We start from the raw sequence: 23,861 nt of genomic DNA on the forward strand, positions 1-23,861 counted from the left end.
AATCTTGCCTACAGGCTCATAAAGAGTAAGTTTAGGAAGAGAAAATAGAAGGGAGAAAATCCCATCTCTCCTAAATTTTTCCATTTTCTCCCAGTAATTACAGCTGGACCTCTTAGACTGGTGAGGTTTTTTGGCACAGGGACTTTCTTCATACTTCTCTTTTCTAACTAGTACAAACCATGTCTTTTGTATTGGATTTGTGCTGTGCCTACCATAGTCGTGTCCTGGGCCATGGTTACAGCATCCCAGAATGTAGTAAAGCAGCTATTGAACAGTAAACGACCCTGTTCCAAAATATTCCTGTATTAAATAGAAATGAAGAAAGATAGTCTCCTATGATGCTTTATTTGGAAGTGCTTGGCTTGACTGTCTTTGCATCAGCCTTGAAAATGGCGCACAGGATGCCAGTACAGATACACACTGTATTTTCTGAGATGTCAGCCATACATAGAGGATGAAGAATACAAAGCACCTTAAGTAGTGAGAATAATCACTTACTCATTTGACACTGTAAATCAATGTTAACTCGTATATCATTCTTTATCTTCCAGTTTCTCGTCTCAATAACTCTGATGGGCGTCCTCAGTTTAAGCAGTGCTACGCTGAATCCTCCACAGAAGCTACCAGATTTATTCCCAATACTTGTGTCTGTTGTTTCCTGCTTACACTTCTTAATCTTCTTGATGTATTTTAATATTGTTTTACTGTGGGACTCCAGAAATAGTAGAAACCAGAAGAAAACCAATTAGTTAAATCCAAACCTGTAAAAAATTCAGGAATAAATTGCAAAGGGACTGACTATTTTCACTGAATTATGTCATGCAGCTAAACCACTGTGTGTTTTAGTGTGCTTCCCAGGATCTGATGTAAAGCAGGATAGAAAATGTTTTGTACTGAAACACAAATAAGTTGTTCATAACTCTTATTTTAAGGAAAAAGAATTGCTATTTCCAAAGAAGGTCTGAAATTTAACTTGGCCTGTTAGTCTCCAGAAATGTAATACTTCTGATGTTGCTTGTAAACTGAAAATACATAATTAAAAGACCAAAATCTTGAACCTGAGCTAGCAGTGCCAGTTTATTTTAGCAAAGCCCCATAATTAATTTGCTAGTGTCAGTTTTACACATTTCCTAGCATGAAATGTGTAAGTGATTCAAAGTAATATAGGTGAAACAATAACTCTTGGCTGTTACTTCCAAGTGGTCTCTTGCTGGCCTGGTTTGATTACATAAATTAAACTTCCTTGCACACTATTTCACTGTCCTCCATCATTGTTTCATATGATATGCTTAAAATCATCAAGGCCACTTCACTAATAGCCATGGCTCAGTATCATAGTTCATGCTAACGTGACCATCTTACTCTGACATTAACCTCTACACCAGCTGAAGTCCATTTTTGCTTTAACAAGAGTTACGGGGTGCTCTGGTTGTCATTACTGTTTTTCCTCCATATCCTCTTTCATAAGGACAATGTAATTTACTAACCGTACTTCGACTTAGATAATTCCATCAATTTTATGACCTAAATGGAATGGTTGGTCTCTTAAAATTTGATAAAACTCCATCTTCTCTTCGAAGATGTTTAATTTTAAAATATATATATATTGTTGGGTAGAGTCCTGTATCATTAACCACAAGCTGGACTCCAATTTCACAGCACTTAGGTGACAGGCTAAGAAGTTCCATGGAACCTTCATTTAAGCTATAAAGTTTTGCTGAAGGCAATACAAAACTGATTAATCAATCAGCATAGTGTGCTGTACACATGACTTCCCTGTCCCAACATTTTCAATACATCACATACAAATACGTGTTCATTACTAAAATACAAAGCTGTTAGTTGGGGGACAAGGTGCCTACAGACAACTTGAGGCTTTTTGCCCAGAATGGCAGAGCACCTCTTTCTCCTGTCTTCATACCCTGGAGTGTATTCATCATCTTGTTCCTAATGCTGACAGTGTCCAACAATACTCAGTAGATTTATTAAAATCATTACCAGATACTGTCTTGATTTAGTTCCTGTCTTACTACCCAGCTGAGATCAACTGAGTTAGTAGTTGATGCAGGCTGCCAACAGATTCCTGCAGACATCACTGCTTCAGTTTATGCTGCTCACGTTTAGCTGAGGTCCCACAGAAACTAAGATTTTACAGTATTCTTTGTACTGGGGTGTCTAGAACCCTGAATGGATATCTAAATGGGATGTAAATTTAGAAAATTAATTAGGCTAATTGGAAGCTGAGATGTCAGATCAAATATCTGAAGGATTAACTAGATTTTTCAAAAAAACCCTCCCTTTCATTTGGAATCACTTCCAGGTTGAGTGACACTTACCTGAATGACACTCAGCATACCACCTCAGTACACTAGTAGTTTAAAGGACACAAATTAACACATTAAATAATCATGCAGATATTGCATGTACTGGAAGAAAGCAGAAGCCATGAAACTTTGCATGGTCAGTATAGCCCAAAGGAAAACAAGGATCAGGGCAGAATTAGGGAGAAGAGTTAGTCTAGATGCTCTCATTTGTAATCATCCTAAGGAGTTGACCATCCCTGTTTAAAGATCACTCAGCAAAATACCAAACTGTTGTTGACATTAACACATTCTACGAGTGCCCTGCTGCATAGCAAAACACCACGAGGGTGTGTATCAGCTGTTCTAGGAACTTACTTCCAAATATGTGAATTATGAGTTCACTTAAATGAAGTGTCTATCAGATAAGTTTACATTTCTTAATTGAAAAGAACAGTTTAAGACAAATTCTCTCACAAACAAAAAAAAAAAAATCTTTTCAACAAGTAATTACCAATGCTTCTAGAAGCCAGTTCTATTTTTGTACGGGGGCCTAAGACATTGCTAATTTGTAATTACATATGTAGAGAGAGAGTGAACTTTACCTACAGTACAGTTTAATTCAAAGCTGTAACATTAATCTTTGCAGAAGCCTTTAACATTTTTCTGAGGGAGCTGTAATGATAATTATCCATGATTAAGGCATGCAAGCTTTCCATCCACAATAAGGTCTTTTATCTTTTTTAAAAAGCATGGGTGGAGTGGGCATTTATGTGTATTAAGCCACACAAATAGGAATCATTGTCTATAGTAGCTCTGCAAAATAACACATGCAGCATTCTGTCCAAATAGAACTGGGTGAAACATTGCCAAAAATGAAGGTAGTGCAAAGGACCTCTACTCTTGCTAAAAGAATGTGTAAAACAGCCAACTAAGATGGAAGAGAGTAGAATGGTTTCACATATCAGTTGGTCTCTTTGCTCTTGTGCTCATCACAAGATCAGGGCCAAGTGCTTCCCACCATACAAAAACATTAGTTTTGAGTGTATCTCTTTTCTTTGTCCTTCACATGGCCTCCAAGGGTGATAAAGTGAGAGTCATATGATCTACCTTGTGTAGAACTGGGAAATGGTTCTTAACAGACCCAGCTGTTTCTGAAAGGCAAAAGCTTAGTGTATTCAAGAGGTCAAAGAAACAGTAACTGCTTTAATAACATCACACATGCAAGTAATATCTGGACAAGCTCTTAACATAACCTTGCATTTCCAGTTTTTTCCTTAGAACAATTATTACCAACAATGAATATTCCAACTTACGGCTGTTAAGGTAAAAATGATTATTGTTATATAGTTTTAGAATTGCTGATGGTCTCTCCTAACTTTGATGGGTACTTTCACACAGGCTAAATATTCAAAATAAAATTTTCCCAGGGAAAGAAAACCTCATACTTCCTAGCTGATAGAGCTATGCCAGCAAAACTTCTTGTACAGACATAGTTATGCCAAGAGGAAAGTGTTCTTCCTGGCTTCAGTCTTTTGGGGAGGTGGCAAATCTATGCTGACTGAACTGCTTTTTGTCAGTACATACTGCACCTGGACTGGAGGCATTTCTGGCTAGGTATGGCAGTACAGCATACATAGGCCAGACAAGATTAAAGGTTGGTTTAATGGTGTCCACCCAGTTTGAAAAGCAGGAATTTACATTGGTGGGAAGGACAGCATTCAAATTTCTGTACATCTCACACTGTAGTTAAGCAACATACTGGCTATTGCTGGCTGTACAAATTTGGCAAATGTCTAACAAAAGGTGGTAGAGAATTTTCAGGGCAATCAATCAGATGGATCAATGGATGAAAATAGCAAGCTTGCTTTTATAGCAACTCTTCCCTTGTTCTTACTGCAGTATCCAAATTGGAGTAAGTTGCTTACTATCATTCATCAGTTAAGGACACACCTATTTAAAAAAAAAATCAAGGAACTAATTTGGATACCTTTATTAGCACACTATAATATTTCTACACGTAGAATAGAAATAAGGTCATAAGTAACTAAATGTGAACATAACACAGATGTATAGAGTATACAGAGTAATTCCTAACATGATCTAGTTTTCTATATCATTTGATCAAAAAATATTTGTAAAGGCCACATGTGGGGTATGGAAAGCACTTGCTGAAAATGTCATAGAACTGGCACAACTTCTCTTAAATGGCATCTTGCTAACGTTTGGGTGGGCTGATGAACTGCATAAATATAGCCCTACAAACTGGCAAGCAGTCATCACAGCTCATGGTAAAACTGGCATCCATTCCCACAGAAATGGAGCATATCATTACTGTGAAATTTTCAGTCGCTCTGAAGGCCTGGGAACCAGTGTTCATCCTGAGCATACAGTTTCTTCCTGACCAACTCTAAAAGCAGATTGCAGCCTGTATACCAAGGCAGAACAATTATTGTTTGTAATGACTCCACACAGAAAAAGTTTACATTTATACATCAGGAAATCTACATCAGTTCTTAGTACAAACACTTGCATAAAAGAGCCATGAAGAACTGTATTATTTACATTGAGATTATTTGGTTGTGCACATTGTAAAGATTAAATTAGATGCCAGAAATTGTATCTAGATGTGCACCTGCCTCGTGCAGTGAGCAATCCTTAACTGGCATTTGCTGGGGAGATAGATTTACAGTCATTTCTTCTCTCCTTTTAAGTTCAATCTGGCAGATGGAGAACTCTGGGTTGACACAAAATGCATTTTTTGCATAATGCCTGTGTGGGGTTAAAAGAATGACGTGATCAGCAATTAGATATCAAACCTAACCATATCCACACTTAAGAATCCGCCCAATATTATCTTCATGATGTAAAAATATATGAGAAGGCAAAAGAAAATGAAAAAAGAAAATCGGTATTTCCTTTAAATTATGCTAAGATGTTTTCTATGTTGTAATTAGTTTTCTTCCTGAAGTGTTGAAAGTTACAGTAGGCAACCTAATGCTCACAGCTGTTGAAAGCTTTTTCACCAGATTTGTCTTCTGCCTTACACAGTAAGAATGTGGAGAGGCTGTACAAGGTCTCATAGAGTAACGTGTTATAAAGCAGTCAAAGAGCGTCAAAAGACTCCAGCCTTAAAGACATGAGTATAGATTTGTGGCCTTTGGGGTTTTTTTCAAGGAAAATCTGTGGGTCAACTGGCTCTTAATACCACTGAATATGAATATGTAGAATAACCTTTCTAAAGAGCAAGATACAGTTTCATTATTAATCAATTCCCATTAATTTGTAAATAAATCCATATATCTAATGATGAAAATGTTCTACTAGTTTGTGAAATGCGACACCTGAGCAAATTGTGTTCTTAGGCACAAGCAGTATTTTGTTGAGTGAGAGGGTCAGTCTCTAACTGGGTGTTTGCTTATGTTACTAGAACAGGAATAAGCAGCCAATGAAATACCAGAATTTCAGTACCTGTCCTGAGGTTTCTGTTACCTTAAACTGGTATAATCACTTGTCTGTGCATGTCCTGAGATTCCAGCTGGAAGCCAAGGGGCCTAGAGACCTAACTGGGTGCTGGGTGCCATGCTGAAGTTCAGGTACCTGAAATTTAATGACTGCAACATCTACTTGATTGGAGCAAGTCCCAGGTCTCTTATGTAGATCCAGCCCGTTTTTTTTAAATTAAAATCCACCCAATGTAACCAATCAGCCACCAGCACTACCCACAAATAAGAACATTTCAATAGAAAACAATGACAAGCACAGAAAATTTCTCATACAGCTGAGGTCAGGACAAGAGGAAGTACATGCAGAAAGATTCTTAGGCTGCGTCCAGACCAGCATGGACATTTGGTTCCCCAGGGACAAGCAGCAGCGCACCTAACACTGCAGCTACTTGGCCCCAGGGAATGCCCATACCATGTATGCTTTGGTGCAGGGCAAGCTACCCCAGGAGCAATAAGGGAAGCTGGGGCCAGCACTGTGCTGGCCCCAGCAGCCTTACCTGGGTTCCTGGGTGCCTTCCAGGGCTGCAGCGATCCTACTGGACGCAGCCTGGCCAGCAGCCAGAGCACGGCTCTGGGCAGCCTAGCTCTGCTTTTCAGCTGCGTGCACTGCCTGCGTGTGCGCTGCTCTGGTTTTTTTTGATTCCTGCGTATCCAGAGGTAAAACCCGCAGGACAAAAACCCCCACAACTGGAGCAGCGCATGCATGGGCAGTGCGCCCTTGTAGCGCAGAGAACAGCTGACTGAGCAGTATGCGGCACTACAAACATGTCTGCAGCACCACATACCACATGGCCACACTCATCTGGATGCAGCCTTATAGGCAAGGTACAGATGTTTGGGGAGGTTAGATCACATTAAAAATAGCCACCTGATCTAATTTAGTTTGCCCAGGTACAGACTGTACACTTAACTAGGGGTACAGACAGAAGTGACAATTTCTTGCCCAATATGGCCACAGGTGCAGACAAGTGACAATTTTCACCTGATCTGGTCACAGAAAGCAGTTTCTAGCTGTGACCAAACACACGTGCATGGCTGCAGACAGCTTCAAAAAAGGCCGACTAGGTGAAAATCTGACTCCTCATTGCATGAGGTATCAGATAAAGATGTTTCAAAATGTAGAGTCTTTTGTAAGGTGTCTGCAGAGCTCCCAGCCTGTCACACTTCAGAATGGGAAGGGCAAAAGAGAGGGGAGAGTTCAGTCTGGGGGTTTATCAGCCCCCTGGAGGATGGGGCAGATGTACTGGAGTCCCCCTTCCCTGCTGGGGGGGGGGAGGGGGGGGAGGGAAGAGTCTCCAATTCACTCATCCCACCCTTCAGCACTGGCTAGGCAGCCCCCAAAATGAGCTCCCTTCACTGCCTTTTGCCCCTCCTATTCTGAAAACAGCGAGCACTGGCAGAGAACCGAGCTGTTGCTATGGGAACCTGAAACAAACAGTGAACTTCTATTTGCTCTGGGATAAGGCTGTAGCTTAGAAAGCTCTGCACAAGTCGGTCTGAGTTACAGCCGGGAGCTATACTTCTGTCTGCACCCAGAAAGCAGTTCATATCTGTGACTAAACACAAGTGCATGGCTGAAGACAGCTTCAAAAAGGCCGATAGGGTGAAAATCTGACCATTCATTGCATGAGGTATCAGATAAAAACGTTTTAAAATGTAGCATCTTTCTTAACTTGTGTCTGTAAAGCTCCCAGCCTGTCAATGTTTTCGAATGGAAAGTGGGGAAAGGGTACAGAGGGAGTTTGGTCTGGGGTATTTCAGCACCCGCCCAGTGCATGGGAAGCTCCTATTCACACCCCCCACCCTTCAGTACCAGCTGGGAAGCCCCAAGAACAAGCTCCCTCCACTGCCTTTTTCCCCTCCCATTCTGAAAACAGCGAGCCCTGGCTGTTGCTAGGGGAACCTGGCTGCAGGCTCCGAGTCAGCAGCTTCATTCCCCGCCCCCAGAACCAACAGTGAACTTCTGTTTGGTCGAGGGTAACCGCTGTAACTCGGAATGCTTTCCAAAATTCGTTCTGAGCTACGCTGTCTGCGCCCTGGGGATCTAACTGCAAACTGCACAGAAGTTCAGGAAGTTTAGATCAGTCTAAAAATGGCAGACCTAATCTAAGTTAACTGTACCTCTGAGGCAGTTGAACTGACATCAGGTCAGTTGAGACTGATCTAACTGAATTTCTGTAGTTTCCAGTGCAGCCACTACCTATCTGTTTTTAGTCCCTTAGCTCCTTGCCCCTCCCACAGACAAACAACCTGCCTTCCCCCATGGACCAGCTTCCCCTCTCCCCAAACCCCCATCCCACAAGCCACTCCTGGTGCCAGGAGCCAATTAAACTAAGAGTGGGGGGAGAGGCAGGCAGGATCAGGGGTGGGAGTTGCTTTGACATGGGTGGAAGGGACTGTTAGTCTGGGGAGGAGTTGGGGGGGCTAAAAATAGCCCCTAATCCTGGGGAGGGGGGGAAGAACCACCACCCCATCCCCCCACAAGCCCCACTGATCCTGCCAAACCCTTCTGGACCCCACCAACCCCCATGTCTACCCTGCCTGTCCCAATCCCTCCAAACCCCACTAGCCTCCCTGATCCCCACCAACCCCCTGCAGACCCTGCTAGCACCCCCATCCCTCCCGTGGATCTTGCTTCTCCCCGTAATCTAATCCCCTTGCATAATTTGCTTGCCCCCTCCACTCCCCACCAAGGACCCTGCTTGGCCTTCTGCATCCTGGCTTACTTTAGATCGGGTGGCCGCTTTTAACTCAATCTAACCTCCCCCTAATCTCCCCGAATGTCTGTATATAACCTTAATGAGGAGCGTGTATTTCCTGCACGGACATTACTAGCCCAACTGCCTATGGAGGACCACACACCCAACAGCTTTACCGATGGGTTCCAGGGAAGCACAGTCCTTTTGTGATGGAACTTCTGCAGCGGACAGCAATCCCTTCCTAGCAGCACAGGCCACAGTGAAGAATGGTCTAATCTATTTGTTCAGGAGAGCAACAGGCAGTTGTCTTCAAGATATCTTGTTAACAGAGTTGTTTGTAACATTTAAGGAGGTATAAATATGTTCTGACACTCAAACATTCCTATCCTTTTAGTCATGCATACCTGTCCACGTGTGATGTGCCTGAAAAACATTAGAGATGGACCTTGTTGACCTGGACAACCCCTACTGTACTATTGTCCAATGTGACAGATGTCTGTGGGTTTCATAGGCATCAACTGGTAGAATGAATCAGTGGCTGTTTAACCAGTAGATTTATTTTTTGCTACTGAGGTAGTGGTCTTAAAAATAAACTCAACTATACACTTTAGTACCTACAACCACTTTGTAGAGATTGTTCTACAAATATTTTGAATAAATTCTGTCCTTGTAATTACAACATTTGTAAACTTTTAATTTGTGCAGCCACACAATGATGTAAAAACTTGCTTACCTCAGTCAAGGAGGGACTTGAAAAATTCATAGCTATTACCAGGCTGACTGTACTCTGCAGATAAAACAAAACTCAGTTTTCACAAGCAGAATGATGGTGGATGAAACCAATTTTTAAAATAAAATCTTCAAATCAACATGCTGTGACAGTAAACATACACTTAGTATCTCTTGTTAAAATGGTAAACAGGTATTTCCAAACCATGCTTGCTATACACATTTTAGTTAACCCAATAACTAACTTTCTCCTTTTAAATAAAAAAAGGCACCAGAAGTGTAAATTAAAAGCTGTACAATACATGATGACACTCACTCCAGAGAACCAGTGCCAGGGTGCAGAGGAGCCTGCAGGAGTGAAGGTGTGGGCAGCAGCCTCAGCTACATGCATGATCATCAGAGGCAGAATTGAGAGTAGATGGGATCAGGGATAGATCCACAGTGGGGACAGGGAGTGGTGGGATCAGGGCAGGAAGTGGGAGGTGGGACAGTTCTGCCTTTAGATAGATCTCAGCAGAAGAAAAAGGGCCCCTTGATCATTGCTGCTGCTCTACATTAGGAACACCTTGTGTTATATGCCATGAAATCTGTTTAGCCACTGGATAACGCCTCACTTCGTTTTTATCAATTAGTAAGGTCTGCATGTGGATGAACTAAGTCTATATGTACCCACAGTAATTTGGATATATGCAAATTACTAATTGGTATGTTTCTTTTGAACCTGTTTATTTCAAAGTTGGTATTATTTGGTCCCCTACGTTTTGAATTAATGAGGCTTTACTGCTACAGCTGTCTCAAATTCTTCCATATAATGTCTTTTTTTGTCAGTTAATAGAGACCACCATTTTTGAATGGCTTATGTCAAATGTAATTTCTGGCTAAAAAGTCATTACTTTGAATAATTCCTTTGTTTGCCCAAATGCAGCCTTTAGAGTCCAAGCGGAGTGTGTGGGGGGAACACATGCGGAAATCAAGCAATGCACTGTACACAGTTGAACAAGATATCCTGACAAAATAGTTAAGTCAACTAGGTTTGTATTAAGCTGCATTCATTGAAGACTTTCCCTTCGGTGTCTCCACTGGTAGCATATTTGAGAACATAACCATATTTATTATCCCCTTCATACATATGGTATTAACAGTTTCTCATTCAAACAGCCAACAGAAATACAATTTATTACATGTTCCCCAGATGTTCCCATGAGTTACTAAGCCTATCATAATAGTTTGATTAAACATTTCTCTTCTTTGGGAAGCTAACAAGAAGGTAATCAGTGGCTCTAAAAATAAAAATTCTCCGCTCTTTCACAACATCTTTATATGCACGATCTTGAGTATGAATTATTTCCCCTTTAAATAAATACAAACCATCATCTCACAAAACTCATCTAACCCTTAATAAAGTAACGTTGTGTCTGACCACTGCAGCCAGAACGTGTTGCCTAGGCCATCCCCTGCCATCAAAATCCTGTAGGCCAGCCTACAATTGGAGGTGGCCAGAAAGGACAGGACAAAAACCTCATTTTGAAGCAGTGGGGGGAGTCCCCTACTAGCCAAAGCTTCTGACTGCAACACACACATGGACTGTAAGAGGAAGCCAGACTAAGTTCCCCTGACCTGGAGATCACATTTCTCTGGAGTTGGAGTTTACAGGGTTGTTGCCCGAGAACTAGCTCAAGGTCCTGCCCTGATGCCCAGATAGGATGGCAGGAGTTTTCATACCTCCTAGCTCCCAGCCACAAGCACAGTAAAGGAACAGGATCTTTCCAAGTTTTGCCTATTTTCCCTCCTTCCTTACGCCCCCTGGGTTTTTTTTGTGTGTGTGGTTTTTTTGCAAGTTTGACTGCTCTAAAACATTTACAGATCTAAAAAGGAGAGAAAAAAAATGTTCACCTGTCAGGTGATATAAAACCAATCTTCTACTAAATGTGCCAGAATAATTTTTCTCCACCTCAACCACAGTTAAAACCTTCAGTCTATTCATTACTGTCTCTTTATAGTATTTTTATTTAATAAAACCTATTAAGACTACCATACAAATCTCTTTACTTATGCTTTTATCTTTTAACTGATCAATTTTTATATTGCTGACATCCCTTCTTCACCATTTGCTCATTTAAAAATTCATAGTATATGAGCTATGTCTCTGGAGAAAATGTCTATAAAATTTGTTACAGCTGGCAAATGTGTATGAGTCAGTGATAGCACATGACTAAATGCTTCACAGAAAATAAAATTTGTTTCTGTAGTAAGCAGAACTGTTTAAATGTTATTTATTTTTATGTTTCAAAGAAAATATATTGTGAAGTGCTGCATTGATTTAATACGCAACAATGTCTGTGTACACGCTGTACAAGGAAAATTTATGAAACCTTTGCACAACTCCTTTAATTGAATTTTCCAAATCTCTCACCACACACAAATAATCAATATCTTCTGCAGAGAAAACCAGTCAGAATTATTACAGTCTTTCTTTTCAATTTTGTTGTCATCAGCACATACAGAGCACCTGGATATTTGTAATGTCTGGATAGCAAGTTATTTACACCTCTTAAACATATAATTGCTACTAAGTGAGTCCAAACTAATGTTTCTTTTCTTTTTTTATTTAAAATAATTATTATATTCCTGGGAAAAGAGAATATTTATAGTCAAGTAGGAGTTGCTATATATAGACATGTTGTAATGAACCCATACTTCTTTTTAATTTTTCATTAAGCTTAATACTCTAAAGTCTAGATCTGCCACTTTTTTAAAAATCATTGATTCTGAAAAAGGTACATAAGAAAATAGAATATAAACAAAGGTGTGAATGTTCATGAATAAATGTAGTTGATACCTACATACAGAATGCAAGCTGACAGTTCACTATGTATATATGTCTGAAGCCTACAGCTATATGTCTCACGTGCATTTCTATATCTGCCACAAAAGTTAATAGCTTAATATTTCATCTACATAGCACAGGATGTTAAATCACCAAAGAAGTTTGCAATTTGTCCCCCTTCCTCCCAAAAAACCTATCATGCATATAACCTCAGACCCTGATGCTTTCCAAATTTCAGGTTGTATTTTAAAATATATACTCTAGTGCACAGATGTAACACAGTAAAAGCGGACCCTTCTGGGAGAAAAGCGTTCTTACAATAGGGTGAGGAAAGCAGCAGGGTACTATTTATGGGGCTGAAGAAAAACTGTCCACAGTGGTCTCTCTCCAGTGGACAAGTTTAGATTCTCACTTGGCTCAGGACAACTTGTATAATATGAAAGGTAATTTGGATTAACTTTGAGTGTCCCCTGGTGTAGACAAGCCTTCTAAAAAGGGAGGCTCAGGCAGCTCTTCTATGAGCTGCTTCTGCAGAAGCACCAAGGCCAAACTGCCTTCTGCGTCTGTGTCAAGGAGGAGACCAGCAGGAGACCAGCTATGGTTTCTTGCTCCTGGAGCTATCCCAGGTCACAACACGTCACAGCAGTCTAAGGGCCCACTCCAACTGGTCACATCAGCTGGGGATTGCTGGAGGGGAACCTACCCCCCAGATTCTCCTTGCCCATCACACCCTAATGCTGTGAGTAATTAACCTAGATGCCAAACAAGAGGAAATTCTCAACCATCAGCTGCAGTCTTTTCCCCAGTTCCTTTATGCCCCTGTGGCAGTGAAGAGGGATAGGCACAGAATCCTTACTAAAACATCTTCTCTCCAATACCTAGTGAAGACACACATAGAGACCATGGTGCAGCTTTGTTACCTATCTGATTTAGACAGCCATCGTGTCTCACCCCAAAAAGTACTGATAGGTAGAGTCTTTAATCTACTATATAAGGCTGCCTTCCCTTCAGCATCACTGTAACACACCTGAACAACATTTCTAAAGACTTCACATCCTATTTCTGGACCTTCAGAAGTACACAGGAACAAGTTTTTATTCACTCAAATCTTGTATCCTCTTAATGCAAACCTTCCCACCCTTTCCAACTAGGCCTTGCCAACACTTCTCAGCTTAGCTGGAAGGAGGATGTAAGAAAAGCAGTTGGGCACCCCTGCACTGTTGTCTTGTTTGTTCAGAAGCCAGCTTTGTTGTTCTAGACTAGTGGTTTTCAATCTTTTTCCATTTGCAAACCCCTAAAAAACATTTGAATGGAGGTGTGGACCCCTATGAATTGTAAGTGTGGGTAGTCACACATTTTTGATTGATAATAGTTCTCTTTTGCAGGCCCCTTAGATAGTCTGCAGATCCCCAGTCACTATTCTGGACCATTAGGTAGGGAGATCAACTCAGAGCAGCCATTTCAGATACCTGGCAAACAGAAACCATAGCCACTACAGAAAGCCAGTAACGCAGAGTCTCCATATTAAGATCATCTATTAGAAACAGACCTGTAAGAATATTCTTCATAATCTCCAAGGTGGATGTCTGATACTAGAAGAGGCCGATGAAGAGATCTGTCAAATCCTTGCTGGAAAAAATATCTAAGGTTTAACTGAAAGACCTTGGTCAGTTTAAAAAAAATCTTCCTCTGCTTAATTACAGGAGTTTCTTCCAAACATTACAGGACAGTGGAAAGTTCTCCAGCTTTCTAAGAGCAACTCTCTCACAAACCAGGTCATCAGGTACTAGTTCTCTCTAGAAGAGAAGGATGTGGGTTCCTGGGGCAAAAATACCTTTGTTAAAGCCAAGTGGACTGGATCCAAAACCAGAGCCACCTCAGTCAACTAGAGGCCAGGAAAGCAGCACATTTTCAGGAGACAAAAGATCCACAATAGGAATTTCCAAACACAACTGTAGGAAGGAAATGCTATCATTCCTGCATTTCTACTTACTCTACTCACAGGATTTACTTTTTACAGAAAAGGCAGCAAGATTTAGGAGTAACAATGTTCTTTTTCACCTAGAATAAGGCCCTCCATGGCAACTCTGTTAGGCGACATGGTTTAATGGTTTACAGATCAAATACAATATAAACTCTACCCTTTAACAGACAACCAGCACTGGTCTTGAAATACTGGTATGCCATATGGTTATGAGAAGATACTCCTCTTATCCAGTAGGTTGCTGCACTTTGCATTATTTTTGGTTTCTATGGGGACTCAGGATGTAGCCTCATATACAACAGTAGTCTTCAAGGCAAGGAGGACTAGCACAAACATCCAACATCCACCTTTGCAGTACTGACCAGGAAAATAAAATGGAGCCCTTGGGTTGCATGAGTGGCACTGCCACCTTCAGGACGGCAGGGCCACAAAAGCAACAAGATCACATTTTGTTTTTCTCAGAACTTAAATTTAATAATGTTTGGAAATGTTTTCCTTTAAGTCTGAGAGGTCCCACAGGCAACACAGTACCTTTGTCTAAAAAGTCATGATCAGATCTACATTGCCTGAAGCAACTGAAAGAAAGATCAGGAGAAACAGGAAGGTCATAGTTGGCGGCCAAGTTAATGTGCTAAACAGTCTCTCATTGGAAGAGTGATCCAAAACATTTAAAAACAGGTTTTCAAATGAAACAGAAAAAAGTTGAAGCAATTTTAAGTTTGACTGGTAGAGAAGATGAAGCTGTAACAAACAGGGCCCTTTTGCCAGCTTCAAATGCTTTTCAGATTTAAAGGGTAAGATTTTCCAGCTAGATTTTTTTTGCTTTCGGAAAAGTCTTGCTCAAAAGACATCCCATATCTAGGAGACAAACATCGTATCTCCCAAGATAAGCTGGGTACAACTTCAGCGTCCTTTTGAGTTTTTGAGCAGGTAAAGGCTGCACGTTTGAATTATATCAGGCCTGTAACCATTGCTGATTGGTGATGACTGATCATTTTCATGAGTTACAAGATGACCTAGCTGGAGCAGCTAGTATTAGTAGCAAGAAAATAAGTTATCCATTCAATACTTGGACTCTTCTGGCATACCAGGTTTAACAAAACTGAGCTGAGGATAGAAAACATTAGGAAGACGTTGGACACCTGCCCTTTCCATTCTATGAGGCACAGCAAGAGTAAGGAGACCAACATTAGCACTGGGCACCTGGACAGTGGTCTCACATAGCTGCACATGTCTTTCAAATGTAGTTAAATGGAAATCAGTTAAAAACTTTGTTTTTGGTTTTTTGGAAAGCCACTACTATATGTGGATGGAAGGAAGGAAATGGCTCCACTGCCATGTAAAAAATGATGTAGGAATAAGAATTTCCTACTGGTGCAGGGGAAGAGAAATCATAAAAAGAATGACTCTGTTTGCCCACCATCTTGCTAAGATGAAGGTTCAACTTAAACACAGGATATGACCTAATAGTTCTGAAAGTTGAGCTTCATAATACTGCAAATATCAGATTATCTGAAAATATTCCTTATTCAGTCTGGCAGAGCACAACAGACTCACTCATGACATTATTCATTTTAATGCTGTGCTGTTTTTCTTTTTAGGAATCAGAGAAAGTATGAAAATGTTCTGCAACAGCCAGCTGAAGTAGCTTCACTGTTCAGAAATTTCTTTTCAATACTTCAGATGCTCAAACTGTTAAATTCTCCTTTAAAATATGCATAGTGCAACCTACACGTTTATTCTCAATGCACATAAAGCATGTTCTGGACTGCAACAAACTGACTAGATTTCATCTCTTGGCAGCTGCTCTACAGTTTGCTTACATTCTATTCAAAAACATTTTGTTTACTGTAAATGCTAGTCATGGACAAACAATGATGCCTTTTTTTATGCTGGTCACACAAAATGATATACTGAGTCCTACATAATGCTGCCCATTGACCAAGGAATGTTCTGTATTAAGTTGTTTTAAGTAGAGGTTGTTTATGTAAAGTAAATAAATTTCATGCCTTACCATGTGATGATAATGTGACATTCCATCTGTATCAAGCCACAGAACAGTCATAGGTTTTAAGTCTTAAGCATGACTAATTAAAAATAATTATAAAAAACCACATCCAAAACTAAAAGGCAAAGTAAAAGATCTCCAAATTCTTCCTTGCATCATATTATTTCTTTGCTGCTTCTACTCTTGCCTTTTTTTAAGATGGCAGAATGGAGCTTACTCTTCCTTAAAGTGGAATTAAAGTGGTTAAACTTGAAACTCCATTAAAGTGGTCACTGTGCTTCTGCTCTACTTTCAGGCAATGAATTCAGATGCAGGGTGAACAGCTCATCTAATAAGCTTGAATGCTGGCTAGATTTTCAGCACTGAGGGTTCGTTTCTGAAACACAGATGGGATATAAATTTATTTCACGGCTGCTAGAAAGCATTCCGTAAGGGAGGCAATAACTGCCAGCCATGGCCCAAGGTCCTCTCCACCAGTATTCACTGGTCAGGAGAGTCAGGGATCCATTTTGAAGAAAAGCACATGGGGAAGCCTGTGAATTCCTCAACTTGTACAAATGAGCCAAACTGCAAAATGTAACACACTCCTTTTCACAGGGTGTTACTTTCCTCAGAGCAATGGAGACTGTCTTGGATTTGCTCAATTTTCTTTGTTGTAAGATGTGGGCCTGTAGCTGAGCAGAGGCAACCAAGATTGATGTGACTGCTTCTTATCTGGAACAGTTTTGCTGATCTGGACTGGTGATAGACAATGAGTTTGGGCTTCTTCTGGAGTCTCAGAACAGAATAGCTGTTTTTTATTTACTTTGATTTTTTGTCGGTTACACTTATCTAAATTTTAAACAAACTGACTGGCTTCGGAACAAGTCTTTTGGCCTTGCATTTTGACTTCCTTTGAGTTACGTTGTCTGAGAATAATGCATACACGATGGAATTAAAAAAAAAAAAAAAAAGAAAGACACAGGAAAGGACATAGTAAAGTGGTAGTGGAGAGATTACTAGTAGCTACAGTTTCTCCAGATCATCACCATGATTGTTCTGCAGGGACAGGAATATTTCATCACCAGGGAGTTTCAAAACTCCATGAAAAGAAGTGCTTGAGTTCTCCTTGGGCCTAAACCCTTTATAGGATTAGAGGGGACTACTCTTCTAGTGAGACTAACACCTCATGGCCACCTTTTACATGTCTCCCTAAACACCTTCAGATCAGAGGTAAGTTTAAAGTTTATTCCAGAAGTAAAAAATTATGTGATAACATTCAGCATGTTAGAAAATTAAAACACAAACAAAACAAAACACAAACACGAACACCTGATTGGGAGTTCACTTGAAATATTTTGTGTGGGTTTCTATCAAAACCTTTGCACCTTTGCAACAGAAAGATGGATTTTTTCAAATTAAAAGTTCAGACTTTGCGTTCTGGGTTTGAGATTCTTGTTTCTAAGACCCTGGTTTTCTTGTGGGCAATGGTCAATGCTACCCTCTACATACAGATAGGACTGGAAACAAAACAGAAAGGAGGAGTCCCATTTCAGGAGTTACTCCCGATACAGCCTTAGAAGCAGCACTATTGTTACTTGGTTTCCTCTTTTCACTTCAGCCAGTCCAGTATCTTTTATTTGAAAAACTGATCAAGTCCCTTAACCTCTTTCTCTGAACCTTATCTGGGCGCTTATTGATTGATTGTGTGGTACCGATCACATGCTTAAAAACAGGCACATGCTGAAATACTTTGTAAATGAGGGGCCTTGTAAAATATGGATAATATTTCCCGCCTCTCTCAGGTACAATGCAAATTCTTTAATGCTTGTAAAATGATATAATGTTTCTATTATTAAAAGCTGGAGAAGCATCAAGGATTTACTACACAAGAACTGGGATTATACCTGGTTTCTTAAATAAGGAAGGTGACAATCCAAACAGTGTAATTAAAGTGAACTGATCTTAACAATTCCACAGATAGTGTCTAAATTCCTTAAGGAATTTATAAGCTGGAAGTGGGTATTCCCATACATGTGAAGCTAACTATGACAAGGGTGTGGAGCCTGATCCATGTGACATCAAAACATAATAGAAATCATAATCTCTGGACAATGTCCTCCTTGACTATGAATCAAAGAATTAAAACAAGCTAAACCAACAAAAAAACCCATTATCTTAGTAGATAGATGTTCAAATACCAAAAAGTGGTGAATGGTTATTGATTTTAATGGATATGTAGGTTGGAAATCTTGTTTTCTTTTTTAAACCTCGTATTATGAGCTAGTTAAGGGCACTAACGTAGATATGTGGTCTACACTATATTGAATGCCAGTCACTTCAAATATTTTTAGAGCACTGGTTATGAAACGACATAACATTACAGCACAGTCACTAGGAGTAAACTAGACACTTCACAAACACAGATAAGGTGATATGGCCTCCATCAAACAGACTTCAAGCTGATCAAAACCCAACAGAGTGAAGATGAGGGTGGGAGGATTAAGACAGAGAGAATGGGACAGCTGAGAAGGCAGTATTTTTCATATGCAGACATCCATCCAACTTACATAAGGCCTCAAAGGCTTGACTGAATCCAGTGGACTTTTGACCATGCCCCAAATACACTACAGATACTGACTGATCTGTCCCCTTATGCATTACTGGCTATTTATTAGTAAGAATGTGTGTTCAAAATAGAAGGCTGAAAAGAAAGATGAAATTAAGTTTCAGAAAAATTCAAAAGAATAGTTAGTATAGCCTGCATACAGGGAGGAAAAAATCAATCTCTGTCTCTCTCTCTCTTTCTTTGGTTTTTGTTAAAAGCTATGAAGTATCAAAGCAGATGTTACACGACACATTTGAAAAAGTTTGTTACCTTGGACAGGATGCTCAGCATTATTCCTCTTCTGCTGCTTTAGCTTTCCTACTTGAGCCACTAGCAAATAAAATACATTTAAGGTATTCCAAAGGGTTTAATGAAAGCAGTAAAATACAAAGACACCTCACCTATACTCCTAAGAGCATGTAAATTCTCCTTTTAAAGGTTTGGCACATATCACATACTCAAATAAATACCAAAAATATCTGCACAGGCAACATTAAGCAATACCATTCTGTAGGTGGAAATATTTGTTATCTGTATACTTTGTTACTTCTAGTATTATTAATGAAGGCATATTATTAAGATGGCATATTGGGAATAAAAATCAGATAAGAAATGGTTACTTACTCTAAAGCAGGAGTGTCAAACTCACCCGTGACTCCGGGCCAGTTCTGGACCACTGGTCTTTTTGCTGATTGTTTTTGGACTGCAGGCAGCCTCCTGGGGTGGATCCAAATCCAACAGTAGCCACAGGGCAAGCAAAGGCTGCAAAAGGCTTAATGCAGCCACTGTCATTCCCTCCCCCCTCTTCTCCTCTATACTCCTGCCCTACAGTAATTATGGTTCTAGGCACACAACGCTTTAAGGCCAACGTAAGTAACATAAGTTGCTTTACTTTCATGTAAGTTACTGCAAGATTCAGAGTGGATAGAGGACCAGTAAGCCCTGGGGAGATGCCACAGTAGGTGCTACCAGCTTCCACATGCGAGACCTAGAAACATGGTGAAGTTGCTCTGGGGACATTCTTCAGATGCTCTCAATGCCTCCTAAAGGCAGCCACAGGAGGCCTTTCTTGCCTGTTGCTACATTAGCATGTTCAAGAGGGAGCAGGTAGGCAGGGAGTGCTCAAGTACATCTTTACCCAAAACTGGCAGACATATCCCAAGAATGTTCTCATGCCTTCAACTTACAGTGTTAGTGGTTAATGGTAGGAAGGCACAGGAGTTTGGGTTCTAAGTAGAATGTCACACAAGGAAGTGTCACACCTTATCTATTTTTGCATTAAAAAAATTCATCTTATCCCTCAAATATAACGTGGGCTTCTTTAAAGATCCCTGATGCATGGAGCCAGGACTGTCTTCATCTAGCAGATAAGTTGCCATCTATCTGAAGGTTGTGTTTACAGAGTGAATGGCTATCTACATACAAGCTATTGACATACAAGCTATTGACTCATGCTCCTTGAGGGCAGAACTAAGTTCACCCAGGACAACAGAGAAGTATTTCTCTTTAAATTTTGCCACAGAATCCCAGCTAGTTAAATTATGTTTTACTAACAGGGTTTTGTAGTTGGCAAGTCTCACTTTAAGACTTGATGTTGAATAACTTTTCCATTCAAGGAAGCCCAGTTTCTTAAACTCCTTGTCCTTATGTACAGATTTATGCAGACCCTGATACGACTGTTCATTCAACCCCTGACTTCATGTAAAACTAAGAGAGAACCTGACAGCTAATTCTGACAGGATCCAGAAGTCCCTCATTGAGAGTAGTACAAGAAGACCTGCTGGAAACTCTTTATCTGAGAAGTGACTGATCTGCTTACGAACAGACTGCACTTGGTGGAAAATTCCCCTTGTAAAGGGGATCTCAACTGTGATGAACAGCTGGCTTATTCATGTGATTGATGCTTTCCTCAGAGAACCCAAGAGCAGCAGGGGAGCTGGTACACCTAAGTCATAGATGGCTAAAAAGAAGGCATTAAGGACTGCTATCCATTCCTGAACTCCTGACATAGTAAACCCTGGAGATTCTCCCAGATGTGCACTGGCTAGAACCTAGACTGGAATGACTTGGCAGACAAACTTCCCTAACTGCCCTCAGGTCCTCAGAAGAAAAAGTGATTCCTTCTTTCAAGAACAGGAGTAGTATCAGACAGTATAGTGGGAGTATCCACAAAATGTGCTGTAGCTGGTACTGGAGACATACACTGCCAGTATCAGGATGGCCATCCATAAAATTCAGGCACTTATACACGTGCCTGATGCCTGCTCCAACTAATTAGCATGTGTTGGACCAGACTAATTAGCACTAATTAGCAGTCATGTCAACTCGATTGAGTATTCTGGAGCCTGTTAATTACCAGGCTCCAGCAGCCTTAGCATCTTGTGTATTCAATGTCCTGCGCTTCAAAATGGAAGTGGGGGCGCTTTAACACTAGCACTGAAGCCTAATCATTAACTCCATCACTATCCACTAAGTATCTAACCATTTACAACTACTTGCGTAAGAAAAGAAAGGGCTACACAACATGTGAAACAGCTATGAAGCCACAAATTCTAACTCATCGTCACAACTGGTAAAAAATAAAAAGAACTGTGGAGCAGTTAGAGCTGCCTTGCCTTTTTTGCCCTTGGCTGGATGCACAAGGACACACATGCCCAGGTCCAGCAGATATGACTGACCAAAAGAATCTGGACTTCAGTTGCCTGGGTGCGTGTACACCAAGAGCAGAATCCAAACATAAACAAGACAGTACTTTGTGTTAGTTGTTAAATTACTACAAAGGGGTGAAAGTTGTTGAAATTCCTTACTTAGTTTTCTGGTTTTCTGCAATTCAGTTTTCAAGTTACTTGAGGATGCTGAGATGCCGTTAATATTTTCAAGCTCTTTACTGCCCCCTAAAGCCTGAAAGAAACAATTAAAAACAAGTCTTAATTTCATTCCAAAAGCCTACAAATTACTGCAGTCTAACAAGCATTTGTAAAAACAACTCTGTATCAGACGTCCACGGGATTTAGGAGTTTAAGTACATATGCCACTTTTGACAATGGGATTTTGATGCTTTTGAAAGTAGTGGTCAAAATCTTCTGTTAGTTTTCCTTCATTTATAAATCTTCAGCTCTTTAAATAGATTAATACTTGATCCCCAGAAGAACAATCCTGGAATATGTATAAAACTTGCCTTAATATATTAGTAAAGACAGAAAAATCTATCAGCGTTCATACTTCTATTGCCCATGCTCTTCAATTCTCATTATAAGTCTAAACATATACAGTTATTAATCTTAGGAGTGGGATTTATTTTAAAATGTATTTAGAAAAGCCAAATTGAAAAATCTTTTAATTGAAGGCTTTTAAAAATATCATCAATCTAAATAATATTTTTGGAAGTTAAAATACTGGCACCCTGTATATGTAAGTAAAATAATGCAATATCATAATTTGATTATTCTACATTATTTCTGAGGATACTGATGCATAAGAAGTAATCTGAGTTCAATTTATTCAACATAGAAAAATATGAATAAATGTAAGAATAAGTATTTGCATTGTGTTTTATACAGATTACATCAAATGTTAACATTTAAGGCACTAAACTGACTGGTCTCATTGCTTCAGCCCAAAGAGATACTTAATTTTCCAAAGTAGGAAAACTATGCAGCAATAATTCATAAATCAAATGCTATGAAAATGAGTTAATAATGACCTTATAGACTGTAGTCCCTAAAAAAACAAACAAACAACTAGGTACAGAGATGCAACAATCAATTACTGTCTATTTTGAAAAGCAACTTTCCTAGTTTTCAAAAAATGGCATTTTGAGCTTTCACATTAGTTCGTTGCCTCTCAAGGAATATGAACAGGTTACTTCATGTTTTTTTTCTTTCCTATAAATCACAAATCCTGTATACATGGCTGTAGTTTTTATTTAATTTGCATATTAAAAGTACATTAAGAAAATTAAAACCACTGTAAAACAGACCTGTAAGCTTGTTAAATTTTGCCTTATTTTCAGAAATCTCTCCAATGAATTTTCAACTTCAGAGTGCAATTCCATGAACCTATAGAAGACATAAAAATTAAATTATTTTAATTATATCAGTATGTCTTGGAAATAATTTAAAATGTCTTTCTGGTGCTTATTGCCTTGTAATGCATAAACATTGCAGTAGCACATCACAGTAGTACATAAATATACATTTTCACACCAACATTATGAAAGAAAGAATCAGTCTCATTCTAAAGATGGAGTATTTAGGTGCAGAGAAATGAAGTGATCTGCCCCTGTGCACACAGGAAAGGACTGGAAAAGCCAGGAATTGAACATGCAATGGTCTCAATCCAGGACCATCTTTCAGTCCAGACACGTTCTAGTTCCCATTTAAAGACAGCTAGCTTTTAGAACGTAAGGAGCTCGATGATAACAATAAAAAGCAGGAAACAACTAGATCAGATTCTAAATGACAAACTAGTTAGTCTATGACTGATGACGTATACTGAATTTCTATTGGAGAAATACTGTTGTGTGTTTTCATGATAAATGTTTAGAAGAGGTTCTCTTGGTAGCATGTCAGAACAGAAAGCAAATATGGACAATGGGGAAATATCCATCCAGTGTTCTTTTCCTACATAAGGAAGGTTCACATTGTTAAAACCTGGTATTTAGACTGAGCTTTACAGACGAAAAAAAGTTACCACTACTGTGCTTCTACGTAGCAACAGATGGTTATGCTGAAGAGGAAATGCCAATGTCAGTGTATTGTACAATATATTTTCCCCTCAGAACATAAAGTGTATGGAAGTTCACATAAAATATTAGTGTGGAGGTGTTTGTTTATAAATGTGTTTTACTGGCATGTCACTAACTGCTGGTCTTTTGAAAATTTTGCAGGTTTTTTTTTAAACTTACTGAATTATTGAATATAAACATTTACATGCCAAGAGAAACTATGCTAACATAAATGGTTTTGCAGCGTTAAGGTTACCACCACTAGAAAACAACCATATACACATTGATCGAGGGATTTACTGTGTCATGGGAAGAATGCTTTTGTGTGAATTCAGAGTTTTCCACAGATGTAGCTGTAGGTTTTTAGTTCCTAGCATCTAGAATGCCTCTCCAAATGCCTATGTGATTCTACTGGGCTCCATGATTTAAGAGATATTCTTACAATAAAAGGCATTCCAACATTAAGTACATGGGTAAATACTGTTTATTGCAGAG

At 39.6% G+C, this 23,861-nt stretch overlaps 2 protein-coding genes across 10 annotated transcripts in view; one reads left to right on the forward strand and one right to left on the reverse strand.

Annotated features, from left to right (window-relative positions):
• Positions 1–1,062, forward strand: part of ALG6 (ALG6 alpha-1,3-glucosyltransferase) — a 32,058-nt gene extending 30,996 nt beyond the window's left edge. For all 4 annotated transcript variants that reach the window (XM_019489123.2, XM_019489125.2, XM_019489124.2 and 1 more), the window contains one exon: positions 552–1,062. In XM_019489123.2, coding sequence (XP_019344668.2) covers positions 552–749 — 198 coding nt within the window. In that variant the 3' untranslated portion in view covers positions 750–1,062. The remainder of the gene's footprint in view (positions 1–551) is intronic.
• A 2,424-nt stretch (positions 1,063–3,486) lies between these two features.
• The window catches only part of ITGB3BP (integrin subunit beta 3 binding protein), a 54,779-nt gene continuing 34,404 nt past the window's right edge, over positions 3,487–23,861 (reverse strand). For 4 of the 6 annotated variants that reach the window (XM_006274485.4, XM_059727905.1, XM_014593893.3 and 1 more), the window contains exons 5-9: positions 22,620–22,698; positions 21,448–21,541; positions 18,911–18,970; positions 9,239–9,292; positions 3,487–5,072 (exon numbers count right to left, since the gene is read on the reverse strand). In XM_006274485.4, the coding sequence (XP_006274547.3) occupies positions 9,240–9,292; positions 18,911–18,970; positions 21,448–21,541; positions 22,620–22,698 (286 nt within the window). In that variant the 3' untranslated portion in view covers positions 3,487–5,072; position 9,239. The other 2 variants (XM_019489127.2, XM_019489126.2) reach the window with 2 other exon arrangements.

Source organism: Alligator mississippiensis, chromosome 5 (assembly GCF_030867095.1).
Source record: "Alligator mississippiensis isolate rAllMis1 chromosome 5, rAllMis1, whole genome shotgun sequence".
In the NCBI taxonomy this organism is placed as follows: Eukaryota; Metazoa; Chordata; order Crocodylia; family Alligatoridae; genus Alligator; species Alligator mississippiensis.